The sequence below is a fragment of the Aquarana catesbeiana genome, linkage group LG02, assembly GCF_042186555.1.
Source record: "Aquarana catesbeiana isolate 2022-GZ linkage group LG02, ASM4218655v1, whole genome shotgun sequence".
NCBI classification, from domain to species: Eukaryota; Metazoa; Chordata; class Amphibia; order Anura; family Ranidae; genus Aquarana; species Aquarana catesbeiana.
The window spans coordinates 89,804,928-89,824,574 of NC_133325.1; the positions used below are offsets into that span (position 1 = coordinate 89,804,928).

At 42.4% G+C, this 19,647-nt stretch overlaps 1 protein-coding gene across 3 annotated transcripts in view; it reads left to right on the plus strand.

Moving 5' to 3' along the window:
• The window catches only part of ASIC1 (acid sensing ion channel subunit 1), a 381,195-nt gene that overhangs the window by 72,596 nt on the left and 288,952 nt on the right, over nucleotides 1–19,647 (plus strand). For all 3 annotated transcript variants that reach the window (XM_073613156.1, XM_073613154.1, XM_073613155.1), the window contains exon 3: nucleotides 14,260–14,455. In XM_073613156.1, the coding sequence (XP_073469257.1) occupies nucleotides 14,260–14,455 (196 nt within the window). The remainder of the gene's footprint in view (nucleotides 1–14,259; nucleotides 14,456–19,647) is intronic.

Here is a 19,647-nt window from a genome sequence, read left to right on the forward strand (position 1 = left end):
ATTCTTTATGGGGCCAATATGGTCTGTCCTCCCTCTTTTACTGTTTATTTATACTTAAAGAATTTCTTGGGATTTTTTTTGCTCTCCTCCGCTATGTGTCTTTCGTGTTCTATCTTAGCCACCCTAATTGCACCCTTACATTTCTTGTTGCATTCTTTGTAAAGTTTGAATGCCGATAAAGATCTCTCAGCTTTGAATTTTTTGAAGGCTTTCTCCTTTGCTTTTATATGCATTTTTACATTGGCGTTAAACCACCCAGGACTATTATTAAATTTATTTTCCAATGAGATGCATTGGCTAATGCCCTTATTTAATAAGGTTTAGGGAAGTTGGCTCTTTTGAAATTCAGTGACTTTGTATTCCCCTTATGTTTCCTATTTGTGTGATTTATACTGAAGCTAATTGACCTGTGATCACACTTTCCTACATTGCCCTGTATCTCCACATCCGTGATCAGGTCTGTATTGTTGGTAATCAGTAGGTCTAGTAACGTTTTGTTTCCAGTTGGTGCGTCTACCATCTGACCCATGAAATTGTCCTACAAGACATTTAGGAACTGGCGAGCCTTAGACGAATGCGAGGTTCCTTCCGTCCAGTCTATGTCTGGATAATTAAAATCCCTCATTATTATGACACATCCTATCCTTGCCGCTAATCCAAATTGTGATAGGAGGTCTGTCTCCCCCTCCTCTCTCAGGTTAGGGAGCCTATAGCATACTCCCAGTATTACTTTCTCCTTAGTTTCATCCCTTTGGAGCTCTACTCATAAGGATTCCACCTCCTCCCTAGCTCCCTTAGTGATGTCATCTCTCACATTCACTTGTACATTATACTTGATATACAGGCATACCCCTCCCCCTTCTTTACACTCTCTATCCCTGCGATAAAGGGAATACCCTTGAATGGTTTCCAGCCAATCACGAGAGCTGTTGAACCAAGTCTCTGAAATTCCCACAGAATCTAAATCTTCCTCGTACAACAGTATCTCTTGTTCTCCTATCTTGTCCGCCAGGCTTCTAGCATTGGTGAACATGCAACGTAGTTTAGACCGGTCGCATACTGTCTTCTTATTGGGTGTTCCGAGGTTGCAAATAGGACTTGTTACTATGCTTACCTCGGGTTTATCTGCTTTAGGCAACCTACCACTAATGCCCCCAATACTACCCTCTGGAATATTTTCTGCACTATCTCTACCTCTGGACCCTCCCCCCATCCCACCACGAAATGGTGTTAGAAGGGATCTGTCCCCAATCAAAACCACTTTGACACATATCAATTATCTAGTTCAGTGGTCTCCAAACTGTGGCCCGGGGGCCAAGTGTGGCCCTTCACCTGCCTTTATCTGGCCCTTGGAGCACTATTCCACCAACTGACACTAGTGATGAAGCACTATTCTTCTCACTGATATCAACAATGGGGCACTATTCCTCCCATTACAACCCATGAAGGGGCATTGATGCTGGGACACTTTCTATTCCCACTGGCCACAGTCTGGCCCCCCTAAAACCTGAAGGACAGTAAACTAGCCCTTTGCTTAGAAAGTTTGGAGAACCCTGATCTAGTTAGCCGAACAAAAGTGCCACTAAGGTACAAACTGCAAAATACTGCATTATGGCCACTGGATGGAGCTGATGATCATAGAAGTTAAAGCTGATCTTCATTCACCTATTTTTTTATTTTTACCCCCGCTTACCAAGTGGTGTGTTGTGCACATTTCAGATACTCACCCACCCAGAGGATGCAGCATTCTCCTGCTGAAATCCTCTTGTTTTCTGCCACTGCTCAGTCCTGCTCCACTATGTTGCTTGTGACATCATCAAGAGACCCACTGGCACTTCCGGGTTCAGCCTGCACGCACCCTGATGACACAGTGTTAGGCACGTCCCCCCTCCTCCTTTCTGAATGAAGGGCTATGCCTCCTGGGATATGCACGTCACAGCAGGCACAGTACACATCAAACGCCTAGACAAGTGACGTGCATGGGGACGGAGCCTCACATTTTAAAAATTTTTAAAAAGGTAAATAAACAAAACAAAAAAATGACAGCCCTATTCATGTAGAGGAGGAAGGGTAGATTTGAGGGATGTTAGTTCAGAGGGTGAAGATCCGCTTTAAATATTTATTTACTATGGTTGTCAATGCCATCTAGTGGCCATTTTTCTGTTTAGCCCTATTCTGTATGAATGAAAAACATTCAGTCTGGAGAGAAAATAGCCTAGAAACATTCATTGTTGCTCCCATTCACACAAAATGAATGTACCTGCAGTTTTGAAAGATGAATAGCTCTACAAATGTTTTTATAAATACACCCCAAAGCAGGGGCGGACTGACCATTGAGCCACTCGGGCACTGCCCGAGGGCCCTGGGCCACTAGGGGGCCCCATCAGGGTTGCCAGCCTCAGTAAAACTAGGGACAGTATGTATAAATATGTGTTTTTTTTACATCTGCCTGTGTATACTGTGTGTACATGTATGTATATACTGTGTGATTGTATACTGTGTGTGTGTATACTGTGTAGCCCCATAATCTCTGATTGCCGGGGGGCCCCATAAACTCCTATTGCCCGGGGGCCCCATGAGTTATCAGTCCGCCCGGGGGGCCCCATAATCTCCTATTGCCCGCGGGCCCCATGAGTTATCAGTCCGCCCCTGCCCCAAAGTATACAGGTAGATGGTGAGATTCAGCATGAATGCTAGGATTCGTGCCGCTAGGGGGTAATAAAACCAGGAGGTTGAGCCATAGTTTTACCACCCGCCTGAATAAGGGAGTACAAATGTTATGGTAGTGGTGCTGTGCTTCACAGATATGGCAAAAATTAAACAGCATGTCACATTTATTGGTTCATTACCACCGCCAGGCGTGCCCCTTGCATGTTTATGAAGCTGGACCACAACCACATGCAATGCATGCGATTGCAGCACAGTAGAGTGCCATTTACAAGGTTAACTCAGGCATTAGGAAGCATCATATCCCCTCCTCACCACCTATCAAACGATCAGTGGTACACCACTAGTTAGCGGGGCAAGATTCAGTCTAAAATATGAGGTAGCGATGCCACTCCAAGCGTGTTGGTATGTCTAATAACCGCTCTCCCCACTTACAACTTCAGGTGCAGGTTCTGCAATGGTGTAGAAAATTGAAGAAAACAGCTGAACAGCCGCACTCGAATAAATATATTCGGAGTGAGGCTGTTCAGCTGTTTTCTTTAATTTTCTATTTAGAGGGGCAACAAGGGGTTCCACACATGTGAATGACCCCTTAGTGTTTTGAATAATTGTCTGCAATGTGTGGGAACAAAAAGGTGTCAACTGCTTCTAAGCAGTTTTGTAGTATGAAGGTAACACTAGAGGAAGCAAAAGTTCTTTTTCTGCAGTTAATTTCTTAAAAGGTAAAAACAATGCCCTTGCTGCTTTATAAGGTCTTACAGAGAGTATTATATATATATATATATATATATATATATATATATATATATATATATATATATATATATATATATATATCTACTGTACCTTGAAAAAGTATTCATACCCATTTTCCACATTTTATCATGTTATAACCAAAAACCTAAGTGTATTTTATTGGGATTTTATGTGATTCACCAACACAAAGTGGCACATAATTGTAAAATCTAGTGGAACCAATTGCCTTCAGAAGACACCTAATTAGTAAATAGTCCACCTGTGTGTAATTTCATCTCAGTATAAATACAGCTGTTCTGTGAAGCCCTCAGAGGTTTCTTAGTGAACAAACAGCATGAAGGCCAAAGAACACACCAGACAGGTCAGGGATAAAGTTGTGGAGAAATTTAAAGCAGGGTTAGGTTATAAAAAAATATCCCAAGCTTTGAACATCTCACGGAGCACTGTTTAATTAATCATCCAAAAATGGAATGAGTTTGGCACAATTGCAAACCTACCAAGACTTGGCCATCCACCTAAACTGACAGGCCAGGCAACAAGAGCATTAATCAGAGAAGCCACCAAGAGGCCCATGGTAACTCTGGAGGAGCTGCAGAGATCCACAGTTCAGGTGGAAGAATCTGTCCACAGGACAACTATTAAACATGCACTCCACAAATCTGGCCTTTATGGAGTGGCAATAAGAAAGCCATTGTTGATAGAAAGCCATAAGAAGTTAAGTTTGCAGTTTGTGAGAAGCCATGTGGGGGACACAGCAAATGTGGAAGAAGGTGCTCTGTTCAGATGAGACCAAAATTAAACTTTTTGGCCTAAAGGCAAAACACTATGTGTGGCGGAAAACTAACACTGCACATCACCCTGAACTCACCATCCCCACCGTGAAACATGATGGTGGCAGTATCATGTTGTGGGGATGCTTTTGTTCAGCAAGGACAGGGAAGCTGGTCAGAGTTGTTGGTGGTGAGTTAGATGTTGCAGAATGAGAAGCCTAAACTTTTTGGCAAATGTTGAAAGTATAATAGAAGCCTTTTGCAGTTAAGAATAGTTGCTTGACCCACTAAATGTGCTGGTGAACCTTACTTGCAAATGTGGTTTATAAATTGGACAAATATTTTCTTTGTAAATTGCCTGTGAATACCTCTATAAATATCCCATTATGATGTAGCAGAAAGACCCAGTTCCCCTGTAACCCATTTGGAATTGTAATGCCACGGTCCAGATATTGCATACCATTGTCTATTCCAAGGAGATAATTATATGATGAGACTCAAGTATTACGGCTTCCTAAAGCAATAAAAAAGTGATCCTAACTGACATAAATAACAGCAGGAAACACACCAATTTTCCTTCAAAAAGTTGCTTATATTTTCCCCAGGGTCCCCCAAATCCAGGCACAGAAGGTTAGCCAAATAACCTAATATAGTATACCAGACCTTCTTCAATGGCAGAATTGTCTGACTGATTGTTCAGGCCTAGTTATGGCAATATAGATAGCAGTAGATATGTGAGCCAGCTTTATATACAGCGGGTAAAATAAGTATTGAGCGCGTCACCATTTTTCTAAGTAAATATGTTTCTAAAGGCGCTATTGACATGAAATTTTCACCACATGTCAGTAACAACCCATGCAATGGCGGAACTTTCAGGGTCGCAGCAGTCACACTTGTGATTGGGCCCTGGCGTTCTGCTGTTGTGGATAGGGCCCAAGACCCGGCATCTCCCTTGCACCTCTGGCTGTCCATTTTAGTATGCAGTGGGGGGAGGTGGGAGGCAGTGATCGGCAGCTGTATGGTGCTCGCGAGCCACAGGATCTCCCTGGGGCTTGTAATTCTCTCTCCGAATGTATACAGGGGAGAGGGGAGGGGCCTCTGACCCGGGAATCTATCGGCTTCATTCTTCAGTGAGTCGCTCTGCTTCTACATTCTTGCCGATACATGCCCGGGTCAGAGGCCCCTCCCCTCTCCACTGTACACATTCAGAGAGAGAACTACAAGCCCCAGGGAGATACCGCGGCCCATGGACACAATAGAGCTGCCAATTGCCGCCTCCCACCTCCCCCAAGGTGGGAGGTACAGAGATGTGCTGGGGGTTGGAGGTCCACAGACAGCGGAGACCACCAGGTACAGGAGGAACCTCTGGAGGTAGGGGGCGGTTCTCTGGGGACCCTGATGTAAGGGGGGCTCTCTGGGGACCCGGATGTAAAGGGGAGGCTCTCTGGGGACCCTGATGTAAGGGGGCTCGCTGGGGACCCTGATGTAAAGGGGGGCTCTCTGGGGACCCTGATGTAAGGGGGCTCGCTGGGGACCCTGATGTAAAGGGGAGTCTCTCTGGGAACCCTAATGTAAGGGAAAGCTCTCTGGGGACTCTGATGTAAGGAGGGTCACTCTAGGGACCCTGATGTAAAGGGGAGGCTCTCTGGGGACCCTGATGTAAGGGGGGCTCTCTGGGGACACTGATGAAAGGAGGGGCTCTCTGGGGACCCTAAAGTAAAGGGGAAGCTCTCTGGGGACCCTGATGTAAGGGGGGGCTCTCTGGGTACTCTGATGTAAAGCGGAGTCTCTCTGGGGACACTGATGTAAGGGGGGCTCTCTGGGGACACTGATGTAAGGAGGGGCTCTCTGGGAACCCTGATGTAAGGGGGGCTCTCTGGGGACCCTGATGTAAAGGGGAGGCTCTCTGGGGACACTGATGTAACGGGGACTCTCTGGAGACCCTTATGTAAGGTTGGGGGCTTTGGGGATCCTAATGTAAGGGGGGATCTGCACTCAGATATGTAACAAAAAAAAAAAATATATATATATATATATATATATATATACCTGTGTGTATGTGTGTGTGTATGCCCGCCCAAGCGTATGAATTACTTTACTCTGCTGCTATGGGTTCTAGCCCGAGATCTTTTGTAGACCTAGCAACGCCTCTGGTGGGGGGCCTTTCATGGTTTCTTGCACCGGGGCCCTGAAGATTCTAGTTACGCTTCTGAACGCATGCAATCCATACATACAATAAACCAAAACAAATACGTTCAGAAATTAAGTTATGTGTAATAAAATGGAATGACACAGGGAAAAAGTATTGAACACTGAAATTTATTTAATACTTCGTACAAAATCCTTTGTTGGTAATGACAGCTTCAAAACGCCTCCTGTATGGAGAAGCTAGTCACATGCATTGTGTAATTTTGGCCCATTCTTTAAACAAACAGTCTTCAAATCTTGAAGGTTCCGTTTACAGAGATGTTCTATTAGATTCAAGTTAGGTGACTGGCTGGGCCAGTCTAGCAGCTTTATTTTCTTTCTTTGAAACCAATTGAGAGTTTCCTTAGCTTTGTGTTTGGGATCATTGTCTTGCTGAAATGTCCACCCTCATTTCATCTTCATCATCCTGGTAGATGGTAGCAGATTTTTATCAAGAATGTCTTGGCACCATTCATCCTTCCTTCAGTGACATGAAGTTTGCCAGTACCTTATCCCGTAACAGCCCCACACCATGATGTTCCCACCTCCAAACTTCATTGTTGGTATGGGGGTGTTTTTGGGGTGATGTGCAGTGCCATTTGACCTCCAAACATGGTGTGTATTATGGCATCCAGAGTTCAATTTTGTTCTCATCTGACTATATTATCCCAATATTTCACAGACTTGTCTAAATGTTGTGCAGCAAACTTTAAACAAACTTCAACATGCTTTTTCTTCAGCAATGGAGTTTTGCATGGTGAGCAGGCCATGGCCGCCGAGTGCATTACTTATTGTTTTCTTTCATACAATTGTACCTGCTAATTCCAGGGCTTTCTGAAGCTCTCCACAAGTGGTCCTTTGCTCTTGGACAACTCTTCTGTTAATTCTTTTCCCTCCTCTGTCAGAAATTGTGTCAGGATTTTGTTAGGACTGCCCTTTTATTCCCTAAGGTCTCTGCTAAAAAAAAAAAAATGTTTCAGGGTTCTGAGTAATTTTCTAGCATAAAAACGATGATTTTTACATGTAGGAGAGATATGCCAGAATTGGCTTGGGTGGTAAAAGAAAAAATGCAGGTAACACAACATACTGGAAAGCGTGCCGCTGTACAACATTTACAAAAAACTCTCAGTCATCCCGTCTTGAAGCTTCTTTCAATCATTGTATGTAAAAAAACACCATGCAATATGTATTTTATAGACTAGAATGGGTGAAGCAGGGTTGTGAATAATATATTTCTGAAGAATTTGTGGGGGCAAGCTTAGACTCCCTAGAGACTGATGGGAGAGGTTAAGAGTCCCAGATATTTAAACTCATAGACTCACAATTACCATTTCCAAACAATGACCCTGTGCCTATGTTTTGAATTTTTTTAGATTTATTCGGGTACCTTTTATTTATCACTGTGCAGCTGTTGGAGTATAAATGTGATGCTCAGTCCTTTCAAAATTGGAGCCCCAAGTATCCATATGTCTTTTTTCTTGGATTGTTTACTATGTATTTAACACTGCCTTAGGAGATCAAATATTTTGTATTTCCAATTAAAGCTCTATAGAATGAATGGCACATTAGATAATTTGGGAGCTTAAAATAATTACAGGTCACAGACGCAGGTGACTTGGCATGCCGTGGCTAAACGAGTAAGTGAAATATTATCTGTTTTAGTCAGTAAAGCAATTTAGGTGAAATGACAATTTTTGAAATTCTGCAGCTGTTAGCAACCAGTTCAAATTATTGCCTTCCATTAAAAAAATACATGCTGCAGCATTTGTAAGTGCATCTGGAGCATTCACTTGGTTCCCAAAATCTTACAAATTACTGTTGATCCTATCAGTGAACTCCACCTCATGTAGTGTCCTACAGGGTTGACAACACTAATGCACTGCTCCTGAATTCAGAACAACGTTGTTATCCTCATGTAGATTGTGGCTTCTTCCAATATAATGGGACAAGCAGACATTGCAGGGGCATGGCCACCAGCATTGTCACTATTGATTCACCATTCTGTAGCTTGTCAATCAGTACCTGGCCACTGCTTTAGGGTGTGCATCCCAAAGCTATGGTGAATCAATAGTGACAATGCTGGTGGCCATGCCCCCTGCAATGTCTGCTCGTCCCATTATATTGGAAGAAGCCACAATCTACATGAGGATAACAACGTTGTTCTGAATTCAGGAGCAGTGCATTAGTGTTGTCAACCCTGTAGGACACTACATGAGGTGGAGTTCACTGATAGGATCAACAGTAATTTGTAAGATTTTGGGAACCAAGTGAATGCTCCAGATGCACTTACAAATGCTGCAGCATGTATTTTTTTAATGGAAGGCAATAATTTGAACTGGTTGCTAACAGCTGCAGAATTTCAAAAATTGTCATTTCACCTAAATTGCTTTACTGACTAAACCAGATAATATTTCACTATATATATAGTATATATATATATATATATATATATATATATATATATATATATATATATATACTATATGTATGTTTATATATATATATATATATATATATATATATATATATATATATATATATATATATATATATATATATATATATACTATATGTATATATATATATATATATATATATATATATATATATATATATATATATATATATAAACATACGGTTGCAATAAAAAGTATGTGAACCCTTTTGGAATGATATGGATTTCTGCACAAATTGGTCATAAAATGTGATTTGATCTTCATCTAAGTCACAACAATAGACAATCACAGTCTGCTTAAACTAATAACACACAAAGAATTAAATGTTACTATGTTTTTATTAAACACATCATGTAAACATTCACAGTGCAGGTGGAAAAAGTATGTGAACCCTTGGATTTAATAACTGGTTGAACCTCCTTTGGCAGCAATAACTTCAACCAATTTCCTGTAGTTGCAGATCAGACGTGCACAACGGTCAGAAGTAATTCTTGACTATTCCTCTTTACAGAACTGTTTCAGTTCAGCAATATTCTTGGGATGTCTGGTGTGAATCGCTTTCTTGAGGTCATGCCACAGCATCTCAATCGGGTTGAGGTCAGGACTCTGGGCCACTCCAGAAGGCGTATTTTCCTCTGTTTAAGCCATTCTGTTGTTGATTTACTTCTATGCTTTGGGTCATTGTCCTGTTGCAACACCCATCTTCTGTTGAGCTTCAGCTGGTGGACAGATGGCTTTAAGTTCGACTGCAAAATGTCTTGATAAACTTGGGAATTCATTTTTCCTTCGATGATAGCAATCCATCCAAGCCCTGACGCAGCAAAGCAGCCCCAAACCATGATGCCCCCACCACCATACTTCACAGTTGGGATGAGGTTTTGATGTTGGTGTGCTGTGCCTCTTTTTCTCCACACATAGTGTTGTGTGTTTCTTCCGAACAACTCAACTTTGGTTTCATCTGTCCACAGAATATTTTACCAGTACTACTGTGAACATCCAGGTGCTCTTGTGCAAACTGTAAACGTGCAGCAATGTTTTTTTGGACAGCAGTGGCTTCCTCTGTGGAATCCTACCATGAAATCTATTCTTGTTTAGTGTTTTACGTATTGTAGATTCACTAACAGGGATGTTAGCATATGCCAGAGACTTTTGTAAGTCTTTAGCTGACACTCTAGGATTCCTCTTCACCTCACTGAGCAGTCTGCGCTGTGCTCTTGCAGTCATCTTTACAGGACACCCACTCAGTAGCAGCAGTGCTGAACTTTCTCCATTTATAGACAATTTGTCTTACCGTGGACTGATGAACAGCAAGGCTTTTGGAGATACTTTTATAACCCTTTCCAGCTTTATGCAAGTCAACAATTCTTAATCGTAGGTCTTCTGAGAGCTCTTTTGTGCGAGGCATCATTCACATCAGGCAATGCTTCTTGTGAAAAGCAAACCCAGAACTGGTGTGTGTTTCTTATAGGGCAGCTGTAACCAACACCTCCAATCTCATCTCATTGATTGGACTCCAGTTGGCTGACACCTCACTCCAATTAGCTCTTGGAGATCTCATTAGTCTAGGGGTTCACATTATTTTTCCACCTGCACTGTGAATGTTTACATGATGTGTTCAATAAAAACATGGTAACATTTAATTCTTATTCTAATTAATTCTAATTAATTCTAATTAAACAATTAAAACAATTCTAATTAAGCCATTTATTATCACATGTTTTTTTGGATCCTTTTTAAATCATAATGATAACAGAAATGACCCTAAAAAAAGTTTACATACCCTGGAATGTTTGGCCTTGGTACAGACACAGAAGGTGGCACACACAAGTTAAAATGGCAATTAAAGGTTAATTTGTGGCTTTTTAAATCACAATTAGTGTCTGTGTATAAATAGTCAATGAGTTTGTTAGTTCTCACATGTATGCACTAAGCAGGCTAGACACTGAGCCATGAGGAGGTAGAAAAGAATAGCCAAAGGACCTCCGAAACAAGGTAATGAAACTTTACAAAGATGGAAAAGGATATAAAAAGATTTCCAAAGCCTTGAATATGCCAGTCAGTACTGTTCAATCACTTAATAAGAAGCAGAGAATTTGGGGATCTCTTGATACCAAGCCAAGGTCAGGTAGATCAACAAAGATTTCAGCCACAACTGCCACAGGAACTGTTCGGGATACAAAGAAAAACCCACAGGTAACCTTAGGAGAAATACAGGCTGCTCTGGAAAAAGATGGTGTGGTTGTTTTTAAGGAGCACAATACGATGATAATTGAAAAAAAAAGAGCTGCATGGTCAAGTTGCCAGAAAGAAGCCTTTACTGTACAAGTTCCAATCACTTCCATTGCAATAGGTGTATAATCTCAAGCACCTCGGCATGCAGACTGCTTCTACAAACATTTGTGAAAGTATGGGTCGCTCTCAGGAGCTCAGTGAACTCAAGTGTGTGCACTTGTGCAATAAGTCCATCAATGAAATGGCCTTGCTACTAAATTTCCCATGGTCAACTGTTAGTGGTATTAAAATGTATTGTATATTGTAATATATTATGTAATTAAACATTTTAAAATGTATTAAAACATGGAGGTTGTAAGTTGGGTAGTGGACGGTGTCACTAGAGCAGTAGACGGTGTTATTAGAGCAGTGTGTCAGTAGGGCAGAGCTTGGTGTCAATAGGACAGTGGATAGTGTCAGTCAGTAGAGCAGTGGACGGTGTCAGTAGAGCAGTGGACAGTGTCAACTGTTTTTTATTTTTATTAACAATTTTTTGCAATTTTTTTTTTTTTTTACAATATTTATTTTTATTTTATTTTTTTAGGAGCCATTAGTGGGCTTTGGTAAAATATCAGGAATCTAAACAGACCCCTGATGTCTCACTTTTGAGCTAGAGAAAGGGACTGAGGAAAGAGATTACCCAGTTCCTTTCTCTGCAGCCTCAGGGCAGTGAATGAATGGGAAGTGCTCTGTGCTGAGCAGTTTCTGGTTCATTCACAAACAACAGTATAGTAAACACAGTTTACTATGCTTAAGTTATAAATGAACACTCAGCAATCAGTACCGATCAATTACTGTGTTTATTCAGAATAGAAAGGGGCTGGTAAATGACATATTTACCCACCCCTTCCCCCGCTCCCCATCCCTAAAGTGATTGTAAATGTTCTTTTTTTTAAAAACATAACAAACATGTCTATACTTACCTGCTCTGTGCAATGGTTTTGCACAGAGCAGCCAGTTTCTCTGCTTCTGGGATCCCCTGCTGGCGCTCCAGGCCCCTCCTCTTCATCGGGGGCTCCTATGAAAAGCTGCTTTCTATGGGGGCACCCCTGTGGGCTCGCTCCCGACTCCCACTGCTGCATCCATTGACATAGACAATGGGGCTCGGCCCAATCAAAAGCTCCTGCTGTTATCAATCTGTCCAATGAGGAGAGGGACAGCAGCTGAAGCTGCTGTGCTCATGCACATAGCTCAATTGGATTGGGCTCAGGTAAGAAAAGGGGGGGGAGCTAGAATGCATTAAGGTGAAAAACCTTGAGGCTTTACAACCACTAAACATTTAAACAGTTTAAACATTTCTCTGTGTGTCCACAGCAGCAGCCGGCTGGAGAGGAGGGATGCTGGCAGCACTTGGGGGGGGGGGGGCATGGGAGGGGGGGGGGGGCTGGGCAGCAGGGGGAATCTGCACCGTACCGCACACCCCATTTGCATGCTTATGACAGCACTGCCTCTGTTGCCAAACCCCTACCACAGTGAGCTGCAGTGTCCGGGAAGGGAAGCATGGGAGACACAATCAGGGCTGCTTTACAGACTATCTGACAGCCCCCCCCCCCCCCCCCGCAAGAAAACCTTAAAGTTATATTTCGATTAAAATACAATAAAATCATTATTAGCAGATACAAATACAACATAACTCACAGAATTCCTGCTAAATCTAAAAGATGAAACGGAGTTAATAAATAAAGTTCTTTGTGGATAAGGTCTTGGGGTTCATTCACATGGGGGCTGTGGTTTGTACAGTGTGAATCAGTGGTTCATTTATGTGGCTTGAGCCACTTGGAGCTGTATGAACACAGCTGCAGGTCCTAATTTGATAGACGTTGGCATGCATGTGTACAGTCCGAACACAGACAGTGTGCATTTGGGGGCCACTCACCTGCACCTGCACACCTGTCAAATTAGGCCCTGCGACTGTGTTCATACAGACTCTGCATCCCCATAGAATGACAGGTGGCTCCAGCCCAAACCCCTCTTTCACACAGCCAGAGTACCTGTGTGAATGACCCCATCATTATATTTTTCTAAGATTTCTCTGTGGTTACTTGGGCTCCAGCTGTTTGGCCAAACTGCAATGATGTAACTCCCACGCATGCGCGCAGAAGTCATGGTCACAGCACAGCTCTCTCGATGGATGGTATGCCGTCCATTGAGAGCACAGTGCACATGCGCCGGAGCTATCACCAACTGCTACATTTAGGAGATAGTCACTGTACCTACAGGTAAGCCTTATTATAGGCTTGCATGTAGATTCAAGATAATAAATGGAGTTCATTACTGCCAGATCAGTTAGTGAATAGTTAAATAGAAGGAGTTGATACATGGATTTGCAGCGGGAACTGACAGTGTAGGGGTGAAGAAACAAAGTTGCATAAGTCAAGAAGCTGTTTTGGGGAAGAGGAATGGGAAGCCCAGCTACATAAAGCACACTACACTGCACTGGGAGAAGATAAAGGGCAGTTATGGAACTGGTGCAACAGTAAATTCTTCACCCCATGGGAATGCAGCTGATCAGCTGTGACTGTGACAGGGAGGCAGAGCAAGAGAGGGCCAAAAAAAATATACAGGCTGGGAGAAGGAGTATAGGAAGAACTGCAGGGAGAGAAAGTTACAGAGATAACAAACTTACCTAGCAGAGCTAACATTAGAGCCAGCGCTGGGGGGGGCACATAGGAAGGAGGATTAAGGGGGGGCCACATAGGGAGGAGGATTAATCACAGATGACAATTGTGTCTCTCTTTCTCCAGCAGCTGAAAGCTGGCAGCAGGGAGAGGGGGAGAGACCAGCTTTCATCTGCAGGAGGAAGAGAGAAACAATTGTCATCTGTCACTAATCCTCCTCCCTATGTGGCCCCCCCTGTGTGCTTGGGCCCTCTACAAAAGGACCAGTGGTCCCCCCTATCAGTAGCCCTGGACGTAATTGAAGGAGGATTTGGCTCAGTTAGGGAATACAAAGGACGTTTTTTACTTTATGGGGCTTGTGCATCACACAGTAGCTGGATTTTGAAGCCTTTAAAAGTATAATAGTTGCTATGGTTTGCAGCACATTCCTAGGCTGTTATCTTGGCTTGGTATTGTACACTGTGTCTTCTCACTTGAATGTGTTTTTGTTTCCTCTGATGCCAATTAATAATGCCCTTTACCTTTTCCTCTCAGCTATGAGCTACCAGATTCTCACCTTGCGGATGAGAGAGTAATGGAAGTCTTACAGGATAAAGCTAACTTCCGCAACTTTAAACCAAAGCCATTCAACATGAAGGAATTCTATGACCGCGCTGGCCATGACATCCGAGAAATGCTCCTAAACTGTAAATTCCGGGGAGATGAATGCGGGCCGGATGACTTTGTTCCGGTAAGCTTCTGTTTTATCATGCTTTTTTGGTATTTTTTTGCCATTAAATTGTTTAGACGTCAAAGAACAACAAAGAGCATGCCTCAAAAATCTGCTTGTTAGTGATACATATGACCGCAGTATACACAGTATCACAAATGTTCCTTGGTGTTTGTTTCATCCATTCATTAGTGACATAGAAAAGTTATACGTGTTCTTTGGCTGATTGCATTCGGTCAATGCCTTACCTGGATTTAATCAGGCACAGAGCCAATGTAATTCATGGCTGTCAGTAATTGAAGGGATGAGCTGGCAATCCAGGCTAAAGATCTCCTGAGCAAGGAAGCTTTATCAAACGTGTCTTTAATTTTATTTGGCAATCAGTTATTGAACATTGTGCTTGTTATGTTTCACCGCGTGTCCATCTTTTTTCTATTTATAAATGGCCGCAGACTTAATAAGAGTGACATATAGAGATCCTCCTTCCCTCATATTCATATGTCTCGTAAGCAGCAAGAGAATTATCCTCCTCATAGTGTTGATTGTGTGGCAATATACAGAGTATTTGTGCTGAATATGGTGCTTTTATACAGCATGATTATGTTTGACAGGAGAAGTCATAATACCAGATTTTATCAACAGGAAGCACTGAGGATGCAATATAGTAAGACAGCTCTCAGTCCTGGAGAGAAGAGTGGGGCGGGGTGGTGGGTACATAGAACCTCATTTACATCCCAGTCATTGCAAGTCTACCAGAGTTTACATCTATTTTTGATCAGTTTCATCCATTACTTTGCAATTTACTATTTCCTTCAATTTGGCCTTTTTTATGGTACCCTTGGGAATGGTAGATGATGGATTCTACTATATATACAGTAAATGTTCATAAAATAAGAACAAAATCACACAGCATACAGTTGAACTGATTTAATGAGATAATGAAAGTAGCAGTGAAGTGAAATAATCAATACCTACCAATCAAATTTCATCTTTCTTTGGTTTATAGCAGCAGTCTCCAAACTGTGGCCCAGGGGCTGGATGTGTCCCTTTGTTTGCTTTTATCCAGCCCTTGGGGCACTATTCCACCCATTGACACCAATGATGGAGCACTATTCCTCCCACTGACACCAATGATGGAGCACTATTCCTCCCACTGACACCAATGATGGAGCACTATTCCTCCCACTGACACCAATGATGGAGCACTATTCCTCCCACTGACACCAATGATGGAGCACTATTCCTCCCACTGACACCAATGATGGGGCACTATTCTTCCTACTGACACCAGTGATAGGGCACTATTCCTCCCACTGACACCAATGATGGAGCACTATTCCATCCACTAACATCAACAATCGGGCACTATTCTTCCTACTGACACCAGTGATAGGGCACTATTCCTCCCACTGACTTCAATGATAGGGCACTATTCCTTCCACTGACACCAACAATCGGGCACTATTCCTCCCATTGACACCAATAATGGAACACTATTCCTCCTACTGACACCAATGATGGAGCACTATTCCTCCCACTGACACCAATGATGGGGCACCATTCCTCCCAGTGACAGCAATGATGGAGCACTATTCCTCCCAGTGACAGCAATGATGGAGCACTATTCCTCCCACTGACACCAATGATGGGGCACTATTCCTCCCACTGACACCAATAATAGAACACTATTCCTCCCACTGACACCAATGATGGAGCACTATTCCTCCCACTAATACCAATGATGGGGCACTATTCCTCCCACTGACACCAGTGATGGGGCACTCTTACTCCCACTGACACCAATGATGGGACACTATTCCTCCCACTGACACCAGTAATGGGGTACTATTCCTCCCACTGACACCAATGATGGGGCGCTACTCCTCCTCCCAATACCAAATATGGGGCATTGTTTACTCCCACCGACACCAGGACATTAACAGCAGTACTACTCCTGCTGGCCACAGTCCAGCCCCTATAAAATTCAAAGCACAGTAAACTGGCCTTTTGTTTAGAACGTTTGGACACCCCTAGTTTATAGCAATCAGAACAATGAAAGAAATGTTGCAATTGATTGTTTCTCAGTTATGTTTATTAAAGTTGAATTAAACTGTATCACAGCACTAGAAACTGAAAAGGCTATTCAATTCAATTTTAATATTTGCAGCAAACTCCCTCATTCAGTAAGAGGTCACTTTGAAATACACCCCCCTAGCATTTCAAGCCATGGCCATGTTGAGTATGGGCAGATGATTTCTGTAGAATTTACATCCTGGATTCCATCTGCCCTTATCTCAGACATGCAGGCAGGAGGGCGTGCATAACTGAAAAATCCTCCTCTACCTCTTCACAGGAAAGAATAAAAAAATGCCCATGAAGACTCCTGGGATGTATGAGATCAATTTGACCTAGGCTAGAAACCTGGAAGGAACTGAAAAAATGTTAATAAAAGGTTAAAACAAGAAAATATAATACACCTTCCTCTATATTTACTAAGGCTAGCAGCATAAGGATTAGAAATAGTTCATGCTGTTTGAAAGAGTTTAGTTCCACTTTAACCTCCACAAACGGAAACAATTCTTCACAGTAAGAGCTGTGAAAATGTGGAACAAGCTTCCTCAAGAACTAGTTCTGGTCAGCTCAGTAGATTGTTTATAAAAAGGTCTGGATGCACTCTTAAATGCACAAAATGTAACTGGATATTGACCTTTTTTGTTAATAGCAACAAAGACACGGCCCCTGTCCCCACCTATAACTGGCCTTCGCAGCAAGGAGCAAGGCATGAAAGACAAAACCAGAGGAAATTCCCAGCTCAACTCACCAACCAGTCTTCTTACCAACCAAATTAATCTTTCCAACAGTCTGCGTTAAAAAACAGGGGTTTATTTAGCACACATTTGCAAACACATGCGTAAGCTGCAAGGCCTCTTCACAGGTGCTCCTTGCTGTGAAGGCCAGTTATAGGTAGGGGCATGGGGCCATCTCTTTGTTACTGGTGTAAATTTGGTCAGGGGACACACTGGGCACCTCTGCTGCCATTGTGTTATGTGCTGGTCCAATGTGCCCCTGTGCCTTTAAGGAGGATTGGGCTACCTTCCAGACCCACTTTCCCCTTATCTATTCATTAGAATGCACTTGCTCCCACTGTGGAGACGCTCATAAATTTTGTAGTGTTGGGACTGCAAGCAATACACAGGGTGCCGTGAACAAGCCTTGCAACTTACGCATGCGTTTGTAAATGTGTGCTAACTAAACCCATGTTTTGAATGCAGACTGTTGGACAGGTTAATTCGGTTGATACGCAGACTGGTTGGTAAGTTGAGCTGGGAATTTCCTCTGGTTTTGTCTTTCCTTTATTGTTAATAGCGACAGAGATTGTTGACCCAGGGAAGATCTGATTGAGTTAAGGGGGATCAAGAAGGAATTCATTTTTCGCCTGCTGGAGCAAGTTGGACCATGCTTCACAGGGTTTTTTTTTTTTTGCCCTCCTGTAGAATCGATCATGGGTCTACAAACCTTCTAAACAAAGGGCCAGTTTTTACTGTCCTACAGACCTTAGGTGGGGGGGGGCAGACTGTGGTCAATGGGGGTAGAACATGTCACAAACCATGTTTACTATTAGGGCAAGGGTCTTCAAACTATGGCCCTCCAGTTGTTCAAGAACTACAATTCCCATCATGCCTAGCCATGTCTGTGAATGTCAGAGTTTTACAATGCCTCATGGGATGTGTAGTTCCGCAACAGCTGGAGGGCCGTAGTTTGAGGATCCCTGTATTAGGGGTAGAGTAGTGTCCCACAATTTTTATCAATGGAAGGAATAGTGCCCCATGAATGGTATCAGTGGGAAGAATAGTGCCCCATCACTGGTGTCAGTGAGAAGAATTGTGCTCTGTCAGTGGGAAGAATAGTGCCCCATCACTGGTGTCAGTGGGGAGAATAGTGCCCAATCACTGGTGTCAGTGGGAAGAATAGTGCCCCTTTGTTGGTGTCGGTGGTAAGAATAGTTCCCCATTGTTGGCGTCAGTGGGAGGGATAGTGCCCCAAGGGCTGGATAAAGGCAAGCAAAGGGCCACATCAGGCCCCCAGGCCGCAGTTTGGTGACCACTGCTCTAGATCAGCTGTGGGTAAGAGATTCTGTATGTGGACATTTTTTGCTTATTAATTTCTTGTATATTGGTGAACTAGATGGATGTGTGCCTTTTTTTTCAACCTAGTCTCGATTTTTGCCAGCATATTTAAATGAAGTATGATCACATCACAAACATGAGAGTACAATGTTTCGGAGTCACACTGGTCCCCTTTGTCAGTCATGTGAGCGCATGCCTTAAGAAGGGGTCCTGCGTGATTCCAAAAGTTCACACTCTGGATTATGATGGGATCATACTTCAATAAAAAACTGTTTTGACTAAACTGAAAACCCATGTTGTGCTGGCAAATATCTACACTGTGTCATGTACAGTATGATCCAGTCTCCAGCTGGTGGTTCCTGCGGCACCCAATCTTTTAGAGAATTTTCCATGAACACGTGCAATGGAAATGTTGATGGTTAACTTTCTTCAACCTGACTATGTAACTATATGCTGTTTTCACTATAAAATAATTAAATAATTATGAAATAATAATATATAATGTATAATAATGTATAAACTGTACATTATAAAGGTGTACATTGTAAAGGTGTATGATTAATTAAATTGTGGTAGGATTTACTTACTACGGGGGGGAGTTAGGGTGACTCCTTGGACTTTTCTTGAGTTTGCGTCTTCATAAAAAAAATTATTTTGTGTAGCTGTCAATGATCTGTGTTAATGTGACTCAAGTATGCATCATGAAATGTCATTTATTCTACTTAGATACAGTAAAAATTCTTTTTTACTGATATTGCAAGTTTTTACTGTTTCATTTTATGGGCTTTTTTTTTTTTAATTATCAGTTTTAGTTTATTAAAGTGCTTGCTGCATTACTGAATATACCAATGCAATGTTTGTCTGTGCCTTCATCAGCTGTAAACTAATAAAAATTGTTACTTGAGACAACGGAGAAAATTAGAGGCTGAAGAAAATCTGATTTCCTCATTATAAAGTTAACAATCTTACTGGTTTCTGTGAAGAGATTGTTAGTTGGGTGGCGTCAGCATTTCTCATTAGAGAGACCAAAAATATTGAGACCACCCAAAATATAAACATTTTAGTTGAAGCTGATATGGTGAGTCA